General features: G+C 60.5%; 2 protein-coding genes across 10 annotated transcripts; both read left to right on the top strand.

Annotated features, from left to right (window-relative positions):
* The first annotated feature begins 1334 nt into the window (after positions 1-1334).
* Positions 1335-10988, top strand: KLC2 (kinesin light chain 2). Of its 9 annotated transcripts, none has more exons than XM_090258209.1 (16): positions 1335-1414; positions 2300-2537; positions 4782-5012; positions 5164-5233; positions 5879-6101; positions 6782-6869; positions 6984-7085; positions 7181-7354; positions 7480-7579; positions 8192-8241; positions 8352-8419; positions 8871-8979; positions 9075-9233; positions 9310-9434; positions 9626-9722; positions 10018-10988. In XM_090258209.1, exons 2-16 carry the CDS (start codon positions 2310-2312, stop codon positions 10099-10101), a joined length of 1908 nt encoding a protein of 635 aa, XP_090114335.1. In that variant the 5' UTR covers positions 1335-1414; positions 2300-2309; the 3' UTR covers positions 10102-10988. The 9 variants fall into 9 exon arrangements, with proteins under 9 accessions (XP_090114335.1, XP_090114327.1, XP_090114336.1 ...); XM_090258201.1 differs by having other exon boundaries at positions 1340-1414; positions 2263-2537; XM_090258210.1 differs by lacking the exon at positions 1335-1414 and adding an exon at positions 1432-1568.
* Positions 10989-11726: 738 nt separating this feature from the next.
* On the top strand, positions 11727-18807 carry RAB1B (RAB1B, member RAS oncogene family). The gene is made up of 6 exons (XM_090258193.1): positions 11727-11836; positions 13386-13458; positions 13731-13826; positions 13940-14035; positions 17128-17259; positions 17354-18807. The coding sequence occupies exons 1-6, from the start codon at positions 11823-11825 to the stop codon at positions 17546-17548; spliced, it is 606 nt and encodes a 201-aa protein (XP_090114319.1). The 5' UTR covers positions 11727-11822; the 3' UTR covers positions 17549-18807.
* The last annotated feature ends 309 nt before the right edge of the window (positions 18808-19116 follow it).

The following is a 19116-nucleotide window of genomic DNA, read 5'->3' as shown; positions in this document are numbered from 1 at the left end:
AGGCGCTGCTGGTGCTATCGAAGGAAAAACTTTCTAACGTTAGTCTCACAGCAGAAGTTAGTGAGCTCCCCGTCACAGGATGTACTTGAGCTAGGGGCACTGGGCCATCTCTCTGTCAGAGGGGAGGCCAGCGAGATTCTTGGATACACCAGGATGCTGAAGCGGGTGGAATCTGAGTCTGAGCCCACCCTGATTCATGAGGAACACCAAGATCTGTGGGAACTAGCATCAGGCCTTGCTTTGCAGGTTTTGTCCTTCTGGGCAGTTATCCTGCTGTCACCCACTAATGACATTGACCTAGAAGCACTGGGGGCAGTGCCAAGACAGCCACCAATCCAGGGTTGCAGAGCATCAGTCCAAACTTGGGCCTGGAAGGGACCTGGTAAGGCCAACGGATGTATCCTTCAGCCCCACCCCACCCCACCCCTTTTTAAAAAATAACCAGCACATACCGAGTGCTGCTCTGTGACTGGCCAGGGGCTACTCTGAGAGTGAACAAAACAGGCAGGGCTTGGTCTACATTCTAGGGAGGAGACAGGAAACCGACAAGAAAAATGTTAGAAGGGGTACATGCTATAGAGATCATTCAACGGGTGCATGAGATGGACTGGAGGCCTGCTTTACATGGGGGGTTGGGAATCAGGGAAGGGCTCTCTGAAGGGGTGACATTTCATCTGAGCTCCGAATGACATCATCACCTTGTCTTGATCATCTCTGGTCAACAGCACTTGCTGTGGAGTTTACCCACAGACGCATGAGTCTTCGTTTTGGCAGATGCCTGGCTGCCTTTTGCCACCCTTTTCTCCCTTCCTCTGTCCCTTCCTCTCCACGAAGCAGCCCTAAGTTGTCGTGAGTCCTACAGGGAAATGAACAGCTCCGAAGGAGTTGGGCGGGGGCACAACCAGTCTCTAGAGACAAATGAGCCTGAGGTCCGTGGGACCTGAGAGACGGGGATTGCAGCAGTGCCCAGTCATGGAGTCTTGGCGAGCATTCAGTGAGTTAACCCGCTTGCGGCACCAAAGCACCTGACACACAGCGCTCAGAAAGTGGCAACTCCCTCAATAAACGCCGATAAATGCCCAGTGTCTCGCTGTGGACCCTGGGCCGGCTCCCTGCGCCCCAGTTTCTCTCGCCGTCCCCTCTAGCCGCGGACTACGTGCGTTCAGGCTCGCAGTTTCCCGAGCCTGTCCACACTCCTGCGGCCTCGGAGCGGTTTACGGTTGACAAATTCAAGGCCGCAGGTGCTTGGAGGCAGCTGCTGGGAACCTGCGCCGGGGGCCAGGCCCCGCCCCGCCCCTGCTGGCCACGCCCCGGTCCTGCCACCCCTTGCCCGGAGCAGGCCCGGCTGGCGCGCTCCTTTAAGGCAGCCTGCGGGCGGGGAAGAGCGTGTTTCGCCCCCTCCGACGTCGCTGAGGTAGCGGCTTCACCTTTAAGGCGGCGCGGGGACTGTTGGGAAGGGCGGCGGGATGGAGGCGGTGGGACCCGCTTTCAGCAGCGGGTCCCAGTGAAACGGGGAGGGAGCCAAAGCCGCAGCCGGAGCCAGAGCCGGAGCCGGGCCCGAGCGCGAGGTGCAGGTCCGCGCGGGCCCATTGGGCCGGGGGACGGGGCTCTGGGTCGGCCTAGGGGAGGGGGTCGTCGCAGGCGCGGCCTGTGCGAAGGCCGGGCCCGCCCGCGCGGAGGGGGTGCGGTCCTGGGTGGCCCGGAGCGGGAGCTCGGTCTTTTCGGGGTAAGTGACCTCTTTGCGTCGCACCGACCTATGGGGAGGGTCTTCGTGGGCGGGGTTTGGGGTGACGGAGCACGCGAGATCTCTGCTCCTCCAGGGGAAGGGTCTCCCAGAGTCAGCCTATCCAAGAGGAGGGGCTCTGTGCCCCGGACTGCCTGTTAGGGCGGGGGCTGCCGGAGGGGCTGGGGCTGGATCTCCCGGAGGGGCCGGGGTCTCCCGCATGGGAGTGAGGCCCCGCGATCCCCGCAGGACTGTCCCCCGGTGCTCCCTGCCCTGGCTAAGAGAGCCCTCCAGGGACGCCCCGAGACTGGGCCGCCTATGCCAGCCTCAGCCGGTGGTCTGGTCCGAATCCGGGTCCAGCCTCACTTGGCCTCACCGCATTGCGTCTCCCGGGCGGAGACGAGCTAGGCGCGCCCCCTGTAGGCCGAGAGCAGGCACGGTGCGTGCTGCCGACTAGAGGACCCGGGCACCCCGGGGACCCAGCCGTCCGGGGACCGGAGGTGTTTACCTTATCCGGGCGGACGGCGCTGTGGCCCCAGGCCCAGCACCCGCCTGCCCGCCCCCTCGCCTTCACAGGCGCAAGGCCATGGCCACGATGGTGCTTCCGCGAGAGGAGAAGCTGAGCCAGGATGAGATCGTGCTGGGCACCAAGGCCGTCATCCAGGGGCTGGAGACCCTGCGCGGAGAGCATCGTGCCCTTCTCGCTCCCTTGGTCGCTCCCGAAGCCAGCGAGGCAGAGCCCGGCTCACAGGAGCGCTGCGTCCTTCTGCGCCGCTCCTTGGAGGCCATCGAGCTGGGGCTGGGGGAGGCCCAGGTAGGCTGGCCTGGGGTGCTGAGGTGGGAGGTCACAGGAGGGAGGGTTATCTGAACAGGGAATCATCTGTCCTCCCGAGCTCCATGGTAGGACCCCAGGAAATACCTGTGGCTTTGGAGACTCCAGTGGGGCCTTGCCCCAGGAGAAGCCTGATCACCCCTTAGCCCCCACACAGAACCCTGTTCCTAGCTTCTCTGCTAGGTAGCAAAGACCGAACTGCATACGAGAACAAAAAGGAAATCCTTAAGAAGCCCTCCCCCTCACTCATTCTTTTCTTTATTCATTAACAGGTACGTTATCAAATGCCTACTATGTGCTAGGCAATAGGTCAGGTCCCGGGGATACAAGTCCAACAAGACAGGCAAGATTTCTGCCTTAGTCCAGTAGAAGGACAGTCAGAAACACACATACATTTGTTACACATTGTGAGAAGTTCTCCAAAGAAAAGAACAAGATCTTATAATAGCTTTTAATGGGAAGTCTTATCTATTGGTCAGGCAAGACTTACGAGGAAATACATTTAAACCGAGACCTGAAGGAAGAAATGAACCAGCCTCCAGAAAGGGAGGAAGGTGAGAGGTTGCATGTGCAAAGGTCCTGAGGTAGGAAAGATCTTATAATAATGGGAGAATTGAGAGAAAACCTATGTGACTGGAGCTTCATGGGGAAGGAGAGGGGGAGAAAAGAGACCTATGGGGAAGGTAGGGGCCAGATCATGCTGTGCGTTACTAGTGTGGGTTTCATTCTTAGGAAATTGGGAAGCCATCAGAGGGCTTTAAGCAGTCAAGGGACACACAGTATGACTTACATTTTCAAAGCTCCCTCAGGCTGAGATGCAGAGAATGAACTCTAGTGGGTCAAGGATGGAAGCAGGTAGGAGGCAGTTAGGAAGCCACTGCTGGGATTCCAATGAGAAATGGTGGCTAGGACTAAAGGGACCAGTTTTAGGTGTTCTGGAGGTAGGCCCAGGAGGATCTGGGGCCACTGTGAGGGGGAGAGAGACCAGGTTTGTGGTTGGAGTAAGTTCAGGGGATGAGAGCCTGCTTGCTTAGGGGTTCTGGTTTGGCCCCCTTAGAAGTTGGGGCTGCCAGAACAATATGCAGATGGAGAAGGAGTTAGGTTTTGGGGAAAGAGTCTTGGCTGAGATACCGGCTGTCTCTGTGAATCCTGAGCAGGTGGTATCATCTTGGTTTCCTTGTCTTTAGGGATCATGCCATCTGCTGTATATACTTGCAGGTTGTTTAGGGAATTTTTTTTGTTTAAAGCTATTGGTTTTGAAAACACCTGTCATTTAGGCATTTGCTAGTCAACTGGGAAGTGCAAGGTCCCAGGCTGCCTGGCCCTTTGGAGGGACAATGTGTTGGTCGTTCATTCCTTGGCCGGTTGGCTGCCAGGTGCAGAAATGGACACACAAGGGCCCCCTCCAGTGTGTGCAGGCCCTTGCACAGATGGGCAACAGGATGGCATGAAAGGAGTGGAAGGTGCCCTGCTTTCCTGGGACGGTGGGTGTAAAAGAGAAGACACTTCACTACGGAAATGACCGTGGATGTGAAGGATGGAGAAAGGGTAGAGCTTATGCAAGGCCCCAAGGCGGGAAAGGCGTCGTAGAACTGGGGAGAGGGGTAGGGTTAGGGTTAGGCCTCCAGGTTTCCTTACCAGCCCTGCAGTTCCCCAGACCGTCTGCTGGGACATGCAGCCCTTCCCGCCCTCGGAGCTGCAGAAGGGCTCGGGCTCACCTGGACCCTTGGCAGAAGGCGGGGTGGGACCTTTGAGCCACCTAACAGGGTTCCTTGAGAAAGGGTTGCAGTGGCTGTGGCTGCAGGGGCTTGATTACAACCCCCAGGAGAGACAAAGAAAGAAAATGGCCAGCGGGGGAGGGGAAGCAGAGCACCCCAACTAGCCCTTTTTACCATCAGCCCAGTGAGGTGGGAGCTGGCCCATCACCGCAGAGAACTAGCTGGAGGCCCGGAAAAAAGAGTCCAGCAGAGTCGGCCTAGGACCCCAGGGCTTCTGACCGCAGAAGGAAGGAGTTTGGGATCCCCAAGCCTCCTGGGTTCAGGTCTTGGCCTGTGGTCTGTTTGGGGCCTTGGGAGAAAACTCCCTTGATGTGAGGACTTTAAGTCCCTGCAGCTCCTCACAGGCAGGGCCAGATCTCGTCCTTCGCTGGGCCCCGGTGCCCCCAGAGGCCTGGGCTGGGGGGTGGGGAGACAGGTCTCTGACCTACATCCCGGCGGGCTGCCACAGGTGATCCTGGCACTTTCGAGCCACCTGGGAGCCGTAGAGTCAGAGAAGCAGAAGCTGCGGGCCCAGGTGCGGCGCCTGGTGCAGGAGAACCAGTGGCTGCGGGAGGAGCTGGCAGGGACGCAGCAGAAGCTGCAGCGCAGCGAGCAGGCCGTGGCGCAGCTGGAGGAGGAGAAGCAGCACCTGCTGTTCATGAGCCAGATCCGAAAGCTGGATGAGGACGCCTCCCCCAACGTGAGTCCTGCCACAGCCCCTGCAAGGCCACCAGACGGGGGCCTGGGAGCGGGGAGGAGGCAGCGTGGAGCCCACTCGGCTCCGACCTACTTGCCGACCCCTGGGCTACCTTGCGCTTCCTTCCTTGATGCTCTCCTCTCTTCCTGCCCAGGAGGAGAAGGGGGAGGTCCCCAAAGACTCTCTGGATGACCTGTTCCCCAACGAGGAGGAGCAGAGCCCAGGTGTGGACGGGCAGCTGGGTCTGGGGGTGGGTGGGTGGTCCTTGGGACCCAGAGGTCACCAGAAACAGGGACCAAATGGCTGCCATGTTCTTTCTTGCCTCATTTCTGCCCATCACATCCCAGCATGTGAGAACTTAAATGGCAGGTATTACATGTTGCTTCTCTCCTCCCCTCAAGCTCTGTAAGGAGCAGGCATCATAGTTCACAGCTCTGGAGCGGCCCAGCCTGGGTTCAAGTCCCACTGTGTCACTAGCTGCTCTGTGACCGCTGGCAGAGTTTCGTTTCCTCTCTGAGCCGCCTCTGACGGTTCAAGGGGGATGCGTGTGCAGTGCTGAGCCCTGGGCCAGTGCTCGCCTTGCTGCCAGTGCCAAGTGTGTGTTGGAGTCTCCCTTCTGCAGCCGAGGAGGCTGAGCATCGGAGGTCAGGTGGTTTGCGCTAGGACACAGAGCTGCAATAATGGGAACTGGGACATCACTAACTTTCTAGGGGGTGACTAGACCCATTCTAAGTATGGAGAAATGGAGGCAAAATAGTAACTTGCCCAGGGCCACATGTCAAGTGAGTTAAAGGCAATGTTGGCAAGTGCCAGCCCAGCTCGCGGGGGGACAGTTCGGTACATCTGAGCTCCTGCCCTTGTCCTTGCAGCCCCCAGCCCTGGAGGCGGGGATGTGGCCGCCCAGCATGGAGGCTATGAAATCCCGGCACGGCTCCGCACCCTGCACAACCTGGTGATCCAGTATGCCTCACAGGGCCGCTACGAGGTGGCCGTGCCACTCTGCAAGCAGGCACTCGAAGACCTGGAGAAGACATCGGGCCATGACCACCCTGACGTGGCCACCATGCTGAACATCCTGGCGCTGGTCTATCGGTGAGGCTCCTCTGGCCACAGGCATTTGTGGGAGTGCCTGTGCTTTCCCCGAAGGCTCCAGCCCTGGGTCACAAACCCTAGCTGCCTGCCGTGGGCCACAACGTTGGCTCCTCCAGGCAATTGGGCAGCAGAGAGGGGAGTTTCTGCCCAGAGGGGGCTGAGCCTGGGCCTGCATGGGCCTGGGCTAAGAAGGAGCATAAGCCTCAGTCTAGTGGAGGAGAGAAGCTTGGACATAACCAGGGAGGGGGCAGCACTCGAGGACTCCCAGGCACCAGGAAGTCCCCACAACTTCTCTAGGCACTGTGGTTTGAGCAGGGTCTTTGGTGGAAGATGAGTCTGCCCAGAGCATGAGGGATTGGGAAAGGTTTTCCTGGCAGAAAGCAGCATGAGCAAAGGCACTGGGGAATACAGAACAAGGTGGGCTGGGCACAAGGCAGTGGTGGTGGGATCTGGGAGAATCTGCCTCCTACCCCAGCACTATGCCCTGGTGAGTTGTGGGTGAATTACCCAAAGCCCCTTGCCCCCAGCTCCTGGAGGGCAAGGGCTGACCAGGTCTCCCCATGCTCTGGGTCATAATCATGCCAACTCGGTAACTATAAGAGAAATCAAGGGATCTTGGACCACTGTGGGCATGGCCTGGGCTGGAGGATAACCCTCTTCATAATTCTCTTTACCCCCAGGGACCAGAACAAGTACAAGGAGGCTGCTCACCTGCTCAATGATGCCCTGGCCATTCGTGAGAAGACACTGGGCAAGGACCATCCGGCTGTGAGTGAGGGTGGGTGGAGGTGGGGGCTGCTGCTCTCTCTGTAGCTCCCAGGTCCCGGAACCCCTGGCCAGCAGGGTCCTGGGTCACGGAGCCTCTGTTCTCTGACCCCCCAGGTGGCCGCAACATTAAACAACCTGGCAGTTCTGTACGGCAAGCGGGGCAAGTACAAGGAGGCTGAGCCTCTGTGCAAGCGGGCACTGGAGATCCGGGAGAAGGTGGGAGCAGGCAGGGCTGGCAGGCCGGGCAGCTGGGCAGGCCAGGGGCCTAGGCCTGCTCTGAGCCCAGCCACTGGCTCCTGCTCCCATCCCAGGTCCTGGGCAAGTTTCATCCAGATGTGGCCAAGCAGCTGAGCAACTTGGCGCTGCTGTGCCAGAACCAGGGCAAAGCTGAGGAGGTGGAATACTACTACCGGCGGGCGCTGGAAATCTACGCCACACGCCTTGGGCCTGATGACCCCAACGTGGCCAAGACCAAGAACAACCTGGTACCCTGGGCCAGGAGGGGCTGGCAGAAGGGAGGGCGGGAGGGAGGCAGGAGGCTAGGGGAGGAAGAAAAGGAAAAGGTTCAGCTGCCTGCATCCTGTTCCTCCTCTGGCTCCTGCCTCTCTAGGCCTCCTGCTACTTGAAGCAGGGCAAGTACCAGGATGCAGAGATCCTGTACAAGGAGATCCTCACGCGTGCTCACGAGAAGGAGTTTGGCTCTGTCAATGGTGAGTGCATGGCTGCCATGTCCTCCCAGCTCACCCAGTGCAGGCTCACGCGGCCATCAGCTTCCACAGCAGCCAGGCAGGCCTTCACGCCTGGGCTTCTGGTTGGCCCCCAGCACTAGTGTGCGCACATGAGCATGTACACACGTCCTGGGCCCTGCCTGTGCCATGCACGCCCTTTGCGTACCCCATGCGCTTGGCTCAGAGCCTTTCCCCTTTCTCTGCTGGGCAACTCCTGTTCCCGTGAAGGCCCAGCGCAGGTGTCCTCCCCTCTGGGAATCTACCTTCTGGCCCCTGATGTTCAGTCATTTCCTGCTCTGGGATCCTTCGGCCTGGCCTGTCATCCAGGCTCAGCACGTGTCTTAGACTGTGGGCCTGAGATATCTAAGGGTCTGCTCCTTCAAGCCCCTCAAGCACAAGCCTGTGCCACAGTCCTCTCTGTTCCAGAGGGTCAGTAATGTTTTGGGTCTGACTTTTGTTCATTCATTCAACAAAGCACAACCTTGGTCTTTCCTGGCTTCCCCTGACCCATTCCCCAGGCCCCAGTTTTATGTTCAACCCAACCAGCAGAGGCCTATAGTGCAGGCTGGTGACAGCCCCCTTTCTCTTCCCCAGGGGACAACAAGCCCATCTGGATGCACGCAGAGGAACGGGAGGAGAGCAAGGTAGCTGTGTGGGGCAGAGCTGGGGTGGGTGCTTAGGGAAGGAGGGTGAAGCTGGGGTTGTGTAGAGGGGAAGGCCTCTCCTCCTACATCCCTGACCGTTCTTTCTCCAGGATAAGCACCGGGATAGCACCCCCTATGGGGAATACGGCAGCTGGTACAAGGCCTGTAAAGTGGACAGGTGAGGACTGCGGGGCAGGGCCGGTGGTAGAGCAGGAGGCAGGGAGCCCGAGTCCTGGGTGGGCGCTGAGGCCGGACTGCACAACTCCTGCTGTTCCTCTCCCGGTCGCACCTCTTCTCTATAAGCTTGTTTTTCAAGGCCTGGGTCGTAGGCCACCTGTCCCTAAATGGCTTTCTCTGCACTAGGAAAGCTTGATTATATCATCCTTGGCACTCCCAGCTTTTAGTCCGAGAGGCAACATCCCACTCAGGGCCCTGGGGCCAGGTCCCCAGCCTGAGGTAATCCAAGACAGGAGAGAGCAGCTGGGCCTGGCACAGAGCTTGACACTTGGGAGGGGCGAGGTCAGGGTCGGCCGGATGGCTCCTTAGAGCCCAGTGTGGGCGGATGCCAGGCTAGGCCCTGGTTCCTGGGGGACATGGAGTTTGAGACTGTCTCGCTGTCCTGCCCACAGTCCCACAGTCAACACCACCCTGCGCAGCCTGGGGGCCCTGTACCGGCGCCAGGGCAAGCTAGAAGCCGCGCACACACTGGAGGACTGCGCCAGCCGCAGCCGCAAGCAGGTGGGGCGACAGACATGCGGGGTGGACGGGGATCTGCTCGGCCCTGTGTTTTCCAGCCACCCTGTTGCTCCACCTACTGTGCCTCCCGTCCTCAGGGCCTGGACCCAGCAAGCCAGACCAAGGTGGTGGAGCTGCTGAAAGACGGCAGTGGTGGCCGGGGAGACCGCCGTGGCAGCCGAGATGTGGCCAGGGGCGCTGGGGCTCGGTCTGAGTCTGACCTCGAGGAGGGAGGGCCTGTGGCCGAGTGGAGCGGCGTGAGTCTTGGGGTCGGGGTGGGCCCGGAGGCCGCGTGGCCAGCAGGGCGCAGAGACAAACCTGTTCACCCCGCAGGACGGCAGCGGCGCCTTGCGGCGCAGCGGCTCCTTCGGGAAACTCCGAGATGCTCTGAGGCGCAGCAGTGAGATGCTGGTGAAGAAGCTGCAGGGCGGTGGCCCCCAGGAACCCCCTAACCCCAGGTCAGCCTTTGCCCCGATAAGCCCCAGGGTGAGCCTCAAGAACGCGCCCAACATACCCCCAGCCCCCAACGCGTTCCTGACCCAGGGTGAACGCCCTCATCTCCCATGCTCCACCACCCACCAAATCTACCCCCCCCCCCATGAGCCTCCCTCCCCAGACCCAGCCCGACCCCTTCCCCTTCCTCCCCCAGTTCCCCCACGGGCACACCCTGGCCTGCCTTTCCCCTCAGGATGAAGCGGGCCAGCTCTCTCAACTTCCTCAACAAGAGTGCGGAAGAGCCCGTCCAGGTATGGGCGGGTGCAGGCCTGCATGCCCCTGTCCCCGCCGCGCCCCTCCTCTGCCCCAGGCCTGAGTGTGGGCCGGACACCGGGGAGACAAATTAGGGAAACCCAGCTCCTGCCTGGGCGGACACGCGAGTGGCCAGTGCCAACACAGTCACCGCGGCGGCGGGCGGGAGTGTGGGAGCGCCAGGGCGCGGGCGGGGCGGGGCTCGGGGACTGCGGCTGCTCAGACCCCCCTGGCGCCCGGGAAGCACAGCCGGGCAGCAGCGCAGGGCTGAGCCGCCTGCCCCTGTGCCCACAGCCCGGAGGCACAGGCCTCTCTGACAGCCGCACCCTCAGCTCCAGCTCCATGGACCTCTCCCGACGAAGCTCCCTGGTGGACTAACACTGAAGGGGCCGCCGGTTGCCACAGCCTCCACCCAGCACTGCCCCCATCCCCAGCCCTGCGCATGGGCCTGCTGCTTGCCCCGCCTGTCTCTCCCAAGGACCCTTGTCTTTTCTGTTCAATCTCAGGGTAACCTCCTCCCTTGTCATCTCAGCCTGAGCCCTGGAGGCTGGGCCTGCCCCGCTGCAGCTGAACCCCTTATTTATTCCTTTCATCAGGGTCCCCTCTTCCCCAGGTTCAGGGCCAGAGAGGCTGACTGCGGTCTTCCAGGTAGAGATTCAGTGGTCCACCATCCCCTGGCCCTGGAGCCAAGAACACTAAGCACCTGCCGTCCCGTCAGCACCCCTGTCCTCTACCGCCCCCCACCCCGCCCCCCGGCCGTTGCTTCTGTATATAGAGAAATAAGTTATTGGCCGCGCCCCTCCCCTCAGTCCACGGTACGGCGCGTCCGGGCCGCCCCTCACCCCGCCCTCCTCTAGTGGTACCGCCCAGGCCTTAATCACCCCCATTCCGCGCGGTGGTATCTCCCAGGCTCGACAACACATGCCCGGGGCCTCCCTAAAGGGTTCCCTGGGGCACTCGTCCCGGACTCTGAGGGGTGCGTCGTGCCCCAGGACAGAGAACCTCCCCTGACAGTCCCCTCACCGCTGGGCCCTGCCCCGGCATCCCGGCCTTATGCACTGCCCTTCCCGCCCGGCCCCGCCCAGGTACGGCCTGATCCCGCCCCGGGCACCACCCGTGGAGCCATCAACCACGCCTCCCACCCCTGCAGCTTCTCAAGGGACACTAATGTCCCCCTGTGGCTGGAGGGGCTGCCCTTGTTGGGGGGTGAGGCGGTTGCTCTATTTTCAAATGTTGCTGTAGAAATAAAGATGGTTTGGATCTGAGCCAGGCTTGTTTTGGGGCTGAGGCCGAGGGTCCCCAGTGTTTCTAGGTTGGGGGTGGGGTCGGGAAAGGCTGCTAGTGTGTGTGTCGCTCACGTCCAGTCCCTTGCAGCTGGAACCCAAAGACTGCTCCTATCTCGGAGTTGTTTGCGGCCCCCACGTTATCTCTGAGGTTCTAGAAACTGCGGGCTTTGGTTGAGCTCTCACCCTTACTAAGCTGTTAGACCTTGAACGAATTACCGAGACGCGATTTTTTCATCTATAAGATACGGATGACAACTCCTTCCTGTGGGGCCTGTGGCTGTGAGTGAGGAGCGCCAGCACACGAAGAACCCTGGATAAATGAGCTTTTACAACTCCGGGAGCTGGGCGGGTAGGGATAACTGTCTTTGTCAAAAAGATGTGAAAAGTGTCAATTCCCCCCCTAAATCGAGCTTTCAACTCGGGGACGCCGTGAGGCTCCCGAACGCTGTTACCAAGCCCAGCTATGTCTACAGAATGAACTACAAGCCCCAGGAGGGAATGTGCGGGGCTAGGAAGCTTGGGCTTCCGGGTGTACACCTGCGTGTGTGTGTCAATGTAAGGAGACTACAAGTTCCGAGAAGGGACGCGGCTAGGCCCCCGTCGTGCGTGCGTGCTTGTGTGTGCGCGCGCGCGCGCGCGTCAGGCAATGTAAGGCGACTACAAGTTCCGAGAAGCAGCGCGGCGAGGACCCAGTCTGGAATGTTTGCGGCTGCGCGTCGCGGGCGGGGCCTCTGGGGCGGAGCAGCCACCATCTTGGAACGGGAGGCGGAGCAGAGCTGACTGAGAGCGACCGAGCGGGCTGCCGCTGCCGCCATGAACCCCGAATAGTGAGTGAGCCCCGCCCGCGCCGTTCGGCGCAGCCTCCATCCCGAGTACTGGGCTGCACGCTTACCGGGGTTGTCCGGCCTGGGTCACGACTGCGTGGCGCCCCCACATCCGGGTCCCTCTTCCGCTGACCCCCCCCCCCACATCCGGGTCCTGCCCCTCCCCCGGGGGCCCCAGGACCCCAGCTCCACACCCCGAGTTCTTGCACCCAGAGCCGCAGAAACTGCGACCCCGAGAGGCGTTCCTTGGAGGCCAAGGGACTGGCCTTAGCAGCAGGCCTTATCGGTCAGGTGACCTGGCAGCCCTGGTCTTTGCAGGCCTCAGTTTCCCCACCTGGTTGAAAGTGGCGATCTGGGCGCTGACAGCGGTCTCAGCGTTTTGGCGCCGTTACCAGATACCTCCTGGTCTCGACTCAGACTCGGGCCCTTTAGGTCGGGCCATAAATCCTTCTGCTCTTCCCATTCTCCCGGAATCCGGTTCTTGGGGCTGGCCCGGGGGCAGGTTAGACACGTGAGGCCCCGAGGCGCCGCTCTGGGTAGCTCTCCCGCAGGTCCTCCCCCCAGGGCTGCTGCTTGGCCCCTTGTCTCCGTGTAGCTGCTCTGCCGTTCCCGGGGCCAGCCCCTTCCCGCCCTCTCCTCACCTTTGCGCAGGCCCCAGCGCCACTGTCACACCCCTTCTCGTGGCTGTCACACTGCTGATGAAGTTTAGATTAATGTGGCCTTTGCTTGCCCCCCTCCTAGTGGGATTCTCTTTTCCTCAAACTCCTTGGTCACTCCCCCTACGGGCAAGTGGCCCACATCTCTGCCTCAGACTGCTCATTGACAGGTTTCCCCGAGTGTCAGCGATCTTCCTCCTCTGCCACTTCCTTTTTCTCCGCCACATCCAGGCCTCACGTGTCCCTGGGGAAGGCTGAGGCTCTGAGCTGGAGCGTAAGGGGGCTTCGAGAGGGGAACTGACAGGCCTTCGCAGAGACTTGGGAGTCTGAGCCTGGTTTCCAGTCTTAAAGTGCTTAGCACAGGGCCAGGCGTTAGCAGGAGCTCAGTGCATTTTAGCCGCTGTCTGTTATCATTGCCACCCCTTAGACTTCACTCCATGCTCTTTACATAGGTATTCATGTAACGACCTCTAGGCTGGGCCCTGGCTCCCCCTTCTGGGCCCCCCCCTGCCAAGTCAGGGACACCACAGGGCAGTGTAGCTGGGTTTCCTAAATAGCGCCTACCGGACCAGAAACCGTAGGGTCTGTCAAGAATCAGGGTAGGATACCCAGCTCTGTCACCGAACTTTTTGTGATCCTTAGCAAGTCATGTCCTTTTCTGTGCCTCAGTTTCCTTTTCTGTAAAGTGGGAATTCATACTCAGACCTTTGGGCCAACTGTGTTATGGGGGTTGTTCAGCTGTCCCCCTCACCGGACTTGTGGGGGGATCTTGTGAGCACCTTAGTGCCCTAAACCGAGACGCACCTCAGTGTGGGAGAATGCCATGGCTGTGACTCCAGGATGGTGGCACGTGGGCTTCCTCCCTCCCTTCACACCTTCCCATCCTTTCTCTTTAGTGACTACCTGTTTAAGCTGCTTTTGATTGGCGACTCGGGCGTGGGCAAGTCATGCCTGCTCCTGCGGTTTGCTGTGAGTAAGAGGCCTCCCGTACCATCCATCTGGGTTTCTGGCTGGTGGCTGGAGGGGAAGGGGCAACCCAGAGCACAGGAGCCGCAAGACCTGGGGGACGGAGGATGACGTCGCAGGACCTGCCAGCAACATAGCCGACTGAGCAGGGGCACATAGCTGGCCTGCTGGGTGCAGTTAGGAGCTTTGCTGGGGCAGGAAACTTGAGGGAGGTTTTCCAGTGAGGCCTCCAGCCTGCTCACTCAGGCTGTTTCTCTGGCCCCTTGGTCTTCCAGGATGACACATACACAGAGAGCTACATCAGCACCATCGGAGTGGACTTCAAGATCCGAACCATTGAGCTGGATGGCAAAACCATCAAACTTCAGATCGTGAGTGTCGGTCTTCCTAGAGTCCCCGGAACAGAGGCATCTGCTGTGGAAGGGGAGGGGCTCTGGGCATGGAGCCCAGGGCTGACCTGCCCTTCCCTCCTGCTGTCTTGCAGTGGGACACAGCTGGTCAGGAGCGGTTCCGGACCATCACTTCCAGCTACTACCGGGGGGCTCACGGCATCATCGTGGTGTATGACGTCACCGACCAGGTACTCCTGGGCCCGCCATCCCCAGCTTTGTCTTCTCAGACTCAGGTCCTTGGCTCTGGCTTCTTTTTACTCTTCCCATCTTCCCTTCCTAATGCGGCCTGGAAAGGAGGCTGGACTTGGACTCGTGGCACCAAGAGGGAAACAGCGTAGAAACGAGTCTTGGCAGAGCCCTTTATTTTAGACCTTCCAGGCACCTGTGTCTTGGGGCAGTTTAGTTGATTGGTTGTTGTGCTGGACCCATGGCCTCCCATGTGGAGAGCCTTAGGCAAGGAAGCGAGGGAGCTCTGCACCCCGGGCCTGGTGTGAGCGGAGGTCTGCGGGCCCTGCGTCTGTTGCGGCAGCGTGCCGTGTGTCCTTGGCAGCAGTGGTGACGTTAACAACCAGAAATGGTCCTGGCATACCGTAGAGTTGACAGAACCTGTCATGGTCTTCAGATGCTCGTGACACTCTAAGGAGGTCTGTGTTCTGTTCCCATGTCACAGATGGGACGTGTCAGGGTGGTGAGGAGACTTGCTCAGAGTCCTGCAGCTGGACACGTGGCGGAGACAGAAAGCCTAGGTCTGCTGATTCTGGCTGCTTGGTGGGGACCAGGCTCTGGGGGCGTGGACGTTCTTACGTTGGCTCCGGGCCAGGGGGAGCGCCTGCTCTGAGGGGCAGCGGGGCGCTTCGGCTCGCCAGGGACTCAGGATGCCGTCTGGACACCAAGCTGTGGGTGACCTGTGCTCCACTCAGAGGTCACCGAGGACCTCTAACTGCCAAATCCTGTGACCTCATTTCGGCTCTCGCCCAGGCTGACCTCCCGTGGCTTTGACTCTGTCCCACTCCTCTCCTTGAGAAGGTTGCTGCCCGAAGCTCTCCCAGCCCTGCTGCCTCAGCCGCTCTTTTCAGCGGCTCTTTGCTGGTTCACCCTGTACTGACCCCCCAAACCCGCGTTTGTGCTTCATGACCCTGCCCCACGCTCCCTTCTGACCCTGCACGGTTTTGGCCACTTGTGGTTTGGCCTCTGTCTTAGGTTCTGTGATTCTTGCGTCTAAACAGCTGTCGCTGTAGAGCTTCTCTGTGCCCTACGTCCCACGGGTGCTTTGTGTCTGCATTAGCTCTGATTTTCACGGTATTACCCGGGGAACGAAGTGGCGGGGTCCCCAGTTTCCTGGTGAGGAAACGTGCTTAGAGAGCGGTTAAGTACATGCCTGTGGTCTCACAGCCAGGACGGGCGAGGCCATGTTTGAGTCCAGGGTGTTTGCTTCCAAGCACGCCCTTTCCTGCTCCTAGACAGCCCCCCTGAGCACTGGGCCGGCTGCGGAGCTCCGCACACCCCGCACTGGCCTCGCCGTCGCCCCCTGGGCCGGGTCTTGCAGCCATGTCAGCCTGACCAGAACAGTCCGCCCCCCCCCGGCCTGTCGGTCCCCGGCCCCCACTGTTCTCCACATCCCTCTCAAACCTGTCTCCCTGTGATAACAGCAGTGATGGGGATAATAGCGGCTCCTTCTAATTAAGCACTTGTTACAAGACAGGCCTGCCTTCGTTATTTCTTGCTTACAAAAGCCTCCTCTCCCCTAGGAGGTGCTGTTTTATACAAGTGAGGAAACTGAGGCTCAGGTCAGGGGACATACCTAGGGTCACCCAGTCAGTGGCAGAACCGGGGTTTCACCCAGGATGGTCTGATTGAATCCTGTGCTCTTCCCTAGTTAAGCGCACAGCTCCTCTTCTCTGGATTATTCCAGCCACTTCCCAGTTGGTCTCCATTTTCTTGCTGCTCTGATCTGACCTCTACACTCATTCTTCTCTCTTCTTTTTTTTTTTTAATCCTTACCCAACAACATGCCTTACTGATTTTAGAGATGCGGGAAGGGAGGGAGAGAGCGAGATAAATATTGATCGGCTGCCTCTTATATGTGCCCTGACTGGGACTGAACCAGCAACCCAGGCGTGTGCCCTAACCCGGAATCGAACCCTTAGCCTCTCGGTTCACAGGACAGTGCTCCAACTCACTGAGCCACTCCGGCCAGGACTGTCCAGGATTCCTGGAACACAGGTGTGCTCCTGCCACTCCCTTTCTAAGGAAACTTCCACTGGCTCCTGGCTGGCGAAGAGGCAGCCAGGCTAAGCCCCCCCACGCACTGGCTGTCTCCTTGCCCCCCCCCCCCAAAGCCTCTCCCCACTCTCCAGCGACACCGATCTCTCATTCTGGGACCGGCCGTCCGTGGGCTCCTCTTGTCCCTTTCCCCATCCCTTCGCGGGCTTTCACACGGGGCCAGTCCATCCCTGCAGGCTAGGTCATCTGCGCCTCCCCAGGCAAAAGTGGTCCTGGAGCTCTGCAGCTGCTGCCCCTGTCCCTGCAGCTCTTGTCACCCTGTCCTGCCATTGTGTGTGTCCTGGGCTAGTTCTGCCTTTTCCGACGGCTTTAGGGCAGGGCCCAGGCATCATTCCCTTCTTTATCCCCAGTGCCCAGCACAGGGCCAGCCTGGGACATGGCAGGAGGTGTAAGTGTGAGCCCTGGCACTGTCTGTCATCAGGCCTCTGGCTCCAGCACAGCCCTAGGAGTTCTGTCCTTTGTCCGCAAGCCGGGCTGGTGTGGGGAATGGCGCGCTGCTGGGAGAGCTGAGTGAGGAGGCTGTTGGTGCCGGAAGCGGGACGAATGTTAGGTTCTGTTCCCAGGATTCCTGTCTCTCTCATAGGCCAGGGGCTCCACTGCCACTGGGCTCCAAGACTTCAGACCTTACAGGGGTCCTCAGGCCACTGTGAGAACTGGGTGGTTCTGGCCGACCTGTTCCTGTCTTCCTTCTGGCGTGTCCCTCTCTTGATGCCACCTTCCCCTCACGTGTGCTTGGCCCTTTTTTGTGTCTCGGAGAGGCGAGCAGCCGCAGGCCTTTAGGCCTGTGCTGTTCAGCTGTAGGGGCTGTCGGCACACAGCTGGGGCTGGCTTTTGGGGTGTCAGATGGTGGAGGCGAGGAGAAGAGCTGAGCCTGGAGGAGCCCCTGCCTCTCTCAGGAGCCCAGGGCAGCCCCTACCCTTCACAGCCCCTGTGTTCCAAGCCTGTGGGTGGGTGTGGGAGTTGGGAGCAAAGTAACTTTTGACCCTGGTCCCCCTAGGAATCCTATGCCAACGTGAAGCAGTGGCTACAGGAGATTGACCGCTACGCCAGCGAGAATGTCAATAAACTCCTGGTGGGCAATAAGAGCGACCTCACCACCAAGAAAGTGGTGGATAACACCACAGCCAAGGTGAGTGGGCCTGGGCTGGGCCTCTGGGGGCGGGGCGGGGGGGACTGCCTCTCACCCCTCCCTCCCCTCCCCTCCTCTCCTTTCCCCTTGTCAGGAGTTTGCAGACTCTCTGGGCATCCCCTTTCTGGAGACGAGTGCCAAGAACGCCACCAACGTGGAGCAGGCATTCATGACCATGGCTGCTGAGATCAAAAAGCGGATGGGGCCTGGGGCCACCTCGGGGGGTGAGCGGCCCAACCTCAAGATCGACAGCACCCCTGTGAAGCCAGCTGGCGGTGGTTGTTGCTAGGAGGGGCACATGGGGTGGGACAGGAAGGGGCACCTTCTCCAGATGATGCCCCTGGAGGGGGCAGGGGGTGCCTCCCTCTCCTGGGGCATTTGAGTCTGTGGCTTTGGGGTGTCCTGGGCTCCCCATCTCCCTCTGGGCCATCTTCCTGCCGTCCTGAGCCTGGGTTCTGCCGGGACCCCCAAGGGAGGACATCCAGGACCTGTGGCTAAGGAGGGGGTGGGGGTTTGCTCTGCTGCTGCCTCTAGGTAACTTTAAAAGATACCCCACCATACACCTTTCTTTGGGATGAGGGCTCCTCTGTCTGGCTCCCTCCCCCTGCCCCCCATGTATGCTGCAGTGGGTTTCTCTCCTTATCCTTCTTCCTCCCCCCGCCTCCCCTTTCCCAAGAGCTGAGGGCCTCCCTGGCCTCTACTGCCTCTGGCTGCAGTCAGCACCCCGGGCCAGGAATGGGACCAGGGGATCCAGGACCTGGGATCCAGGGCCCTGGGTCGGACCTCAGGACGGGCATGGGGGCCCCAGGAGCCCTACAGCCCACCCTTCCCCATCTCCCTGCCTCTCCTTCCACCCCACCCACACTCACAGCTCCAGCCGTCCGGCCTCGGTGGGGTCTGAGCACAGTTAGGGCAGGTGGGCGGGCAGCTGGGCTGGGCCTGTGTCTTGTGCCCAGAGGGAGCCTGCTCCTGCCGCCTCCTGCCCTACCAGAGCCAGGCCCATTGCCGCCTGCCCGCCTGTCCCTTTGTCCCCAAGGCAGGCGGAGGTGGACGGCACACTGTGCCAGAGGCCAGGCACCAGCCTTAACCCTCACGCAGCCAGCTCCTCTCCCTTTCCCTGAGGCAGCACATCTGGCTTCCTCTCCCTTCCCTGGAGCCCAGGAGGGCAGACCCTCACCCCCTGTTGCTGCTTCTCCTCTGGGGAATACGGATGCAACCCAGGGTTGGGGGCCTCTCTGCTCAGCCCCTCCCACCCAGGATCCTAGCCCCTGGCCCCTGGCACAGCTTCTTCCTGCAAAAAAACAAACCTTTGGTCTCTACTTGAGAAGCCATGTCCCTGTGCGTCTCTCGCCTGTCCCACCTGTACCCTGCCTTCCAGCTTGTATTTAAGTCCCTGGGTTGCCCCTTGGGGTGCCCCGCCCACTCCCAGGTTCCCCTCTGGTGTCATGTCAGGCGTTTTGCAAGGAAAAGCCACTTGGGGGGAAAACACAGGACAAAAAAAATAAATTTCCACTGGCCCTCGGGTGAGCCGCGGGTTTTTGCAAGGAAGTTGTGGTGGTGATCGTGGTCTGTGGTGGGAGCTGCCTGGGGTGGGCTGCTCGGGGGTCTCGGCTTGCGCTGTGGCCGAGGGATGCTGTTGAAAGCCCTTGACCCACTTCCTGAAGCTTGTGCTTCTGTGGTCCGGCCCCATGGGCCCCAGCGCGGTTCCAGCAGGGAAGGAGGCGGGAGGCGGCCATCAGCAAGTACCTGGCGAACACCAGCACTACCCGGGGTGTGCAGCTGGGGGGCCGCCCCGGGGCCGGACACTGCGTGCCCCTGGGCCTGCCCCACACACCCTCCAGCGCTCTGGTTCACTCC

This window comes from Furipterus horrens, unplaced genomic scaffold (assembly GCF_987537825.1).
Source record: "Furipterus horrens unplaced genomic scaffold, mFurHor1.1.pri manual_scaffold_2, whole genome shotgun sequence".
Taxonomy (NCBI): domain Eukaryota; kingdom Metazoa; phylum Chordata; class Mammalia; order Chiroptera; family Furipteridae; genus Furipterus; species Furipterus horrens.
The sequence above is the reverse complement of the archived record's forward strand: the minus strand, read 5'-3'. Positions and strand labels throughout refer to the sequence as shown.

What these genes read in the sequence shown, in the direction of transcription:
- KLC2 (XM_090258209.1), top strand. Translation starts at nt 2,310, where the DNA reads ATGGCCACGATGGTGCTTCCGCGAGAGGAGAAGCTGAGCCAGGATGAG. An exon ending in CACTGGAGATCCGGGAGAAG is followed by an intron (nt 7,086 to 7,180) that starts GTGGGAGCAGGC and finishes CTCCCATCCCAG; the next exon opens with GTCCTGGGCAAGTTTCATCC. An exon ending in AAGGCCTGTAAAGTGGACAG is followed by an intron (nt 8,420 to 8,870) that starts GTGAGGACTGCG and finishes TCCTGCCCACAG; the next exon opens with TCCCACAGTCAACACCACCC.
- RAB1B (XM_090258193.1), top strand. An exon ending in GCCTGCTCCTGCGGTTTGCT is followed by an intron (nt 13,459 to 13,730) that starts GTGAGTAAGAGG and finishes TTGGTCTTCCAG; the next exon opens with GATGACACATACACAGAGAG. An exon ending in AAACCATCAAACTTCAGATC is followed by an intron (nt 13,827 to 13,939) that starts GTGAGTGTCGGT and finishes GCTGTCTTGCAG; the next exon opens with TGGGACACAGCTGGTCAGGA.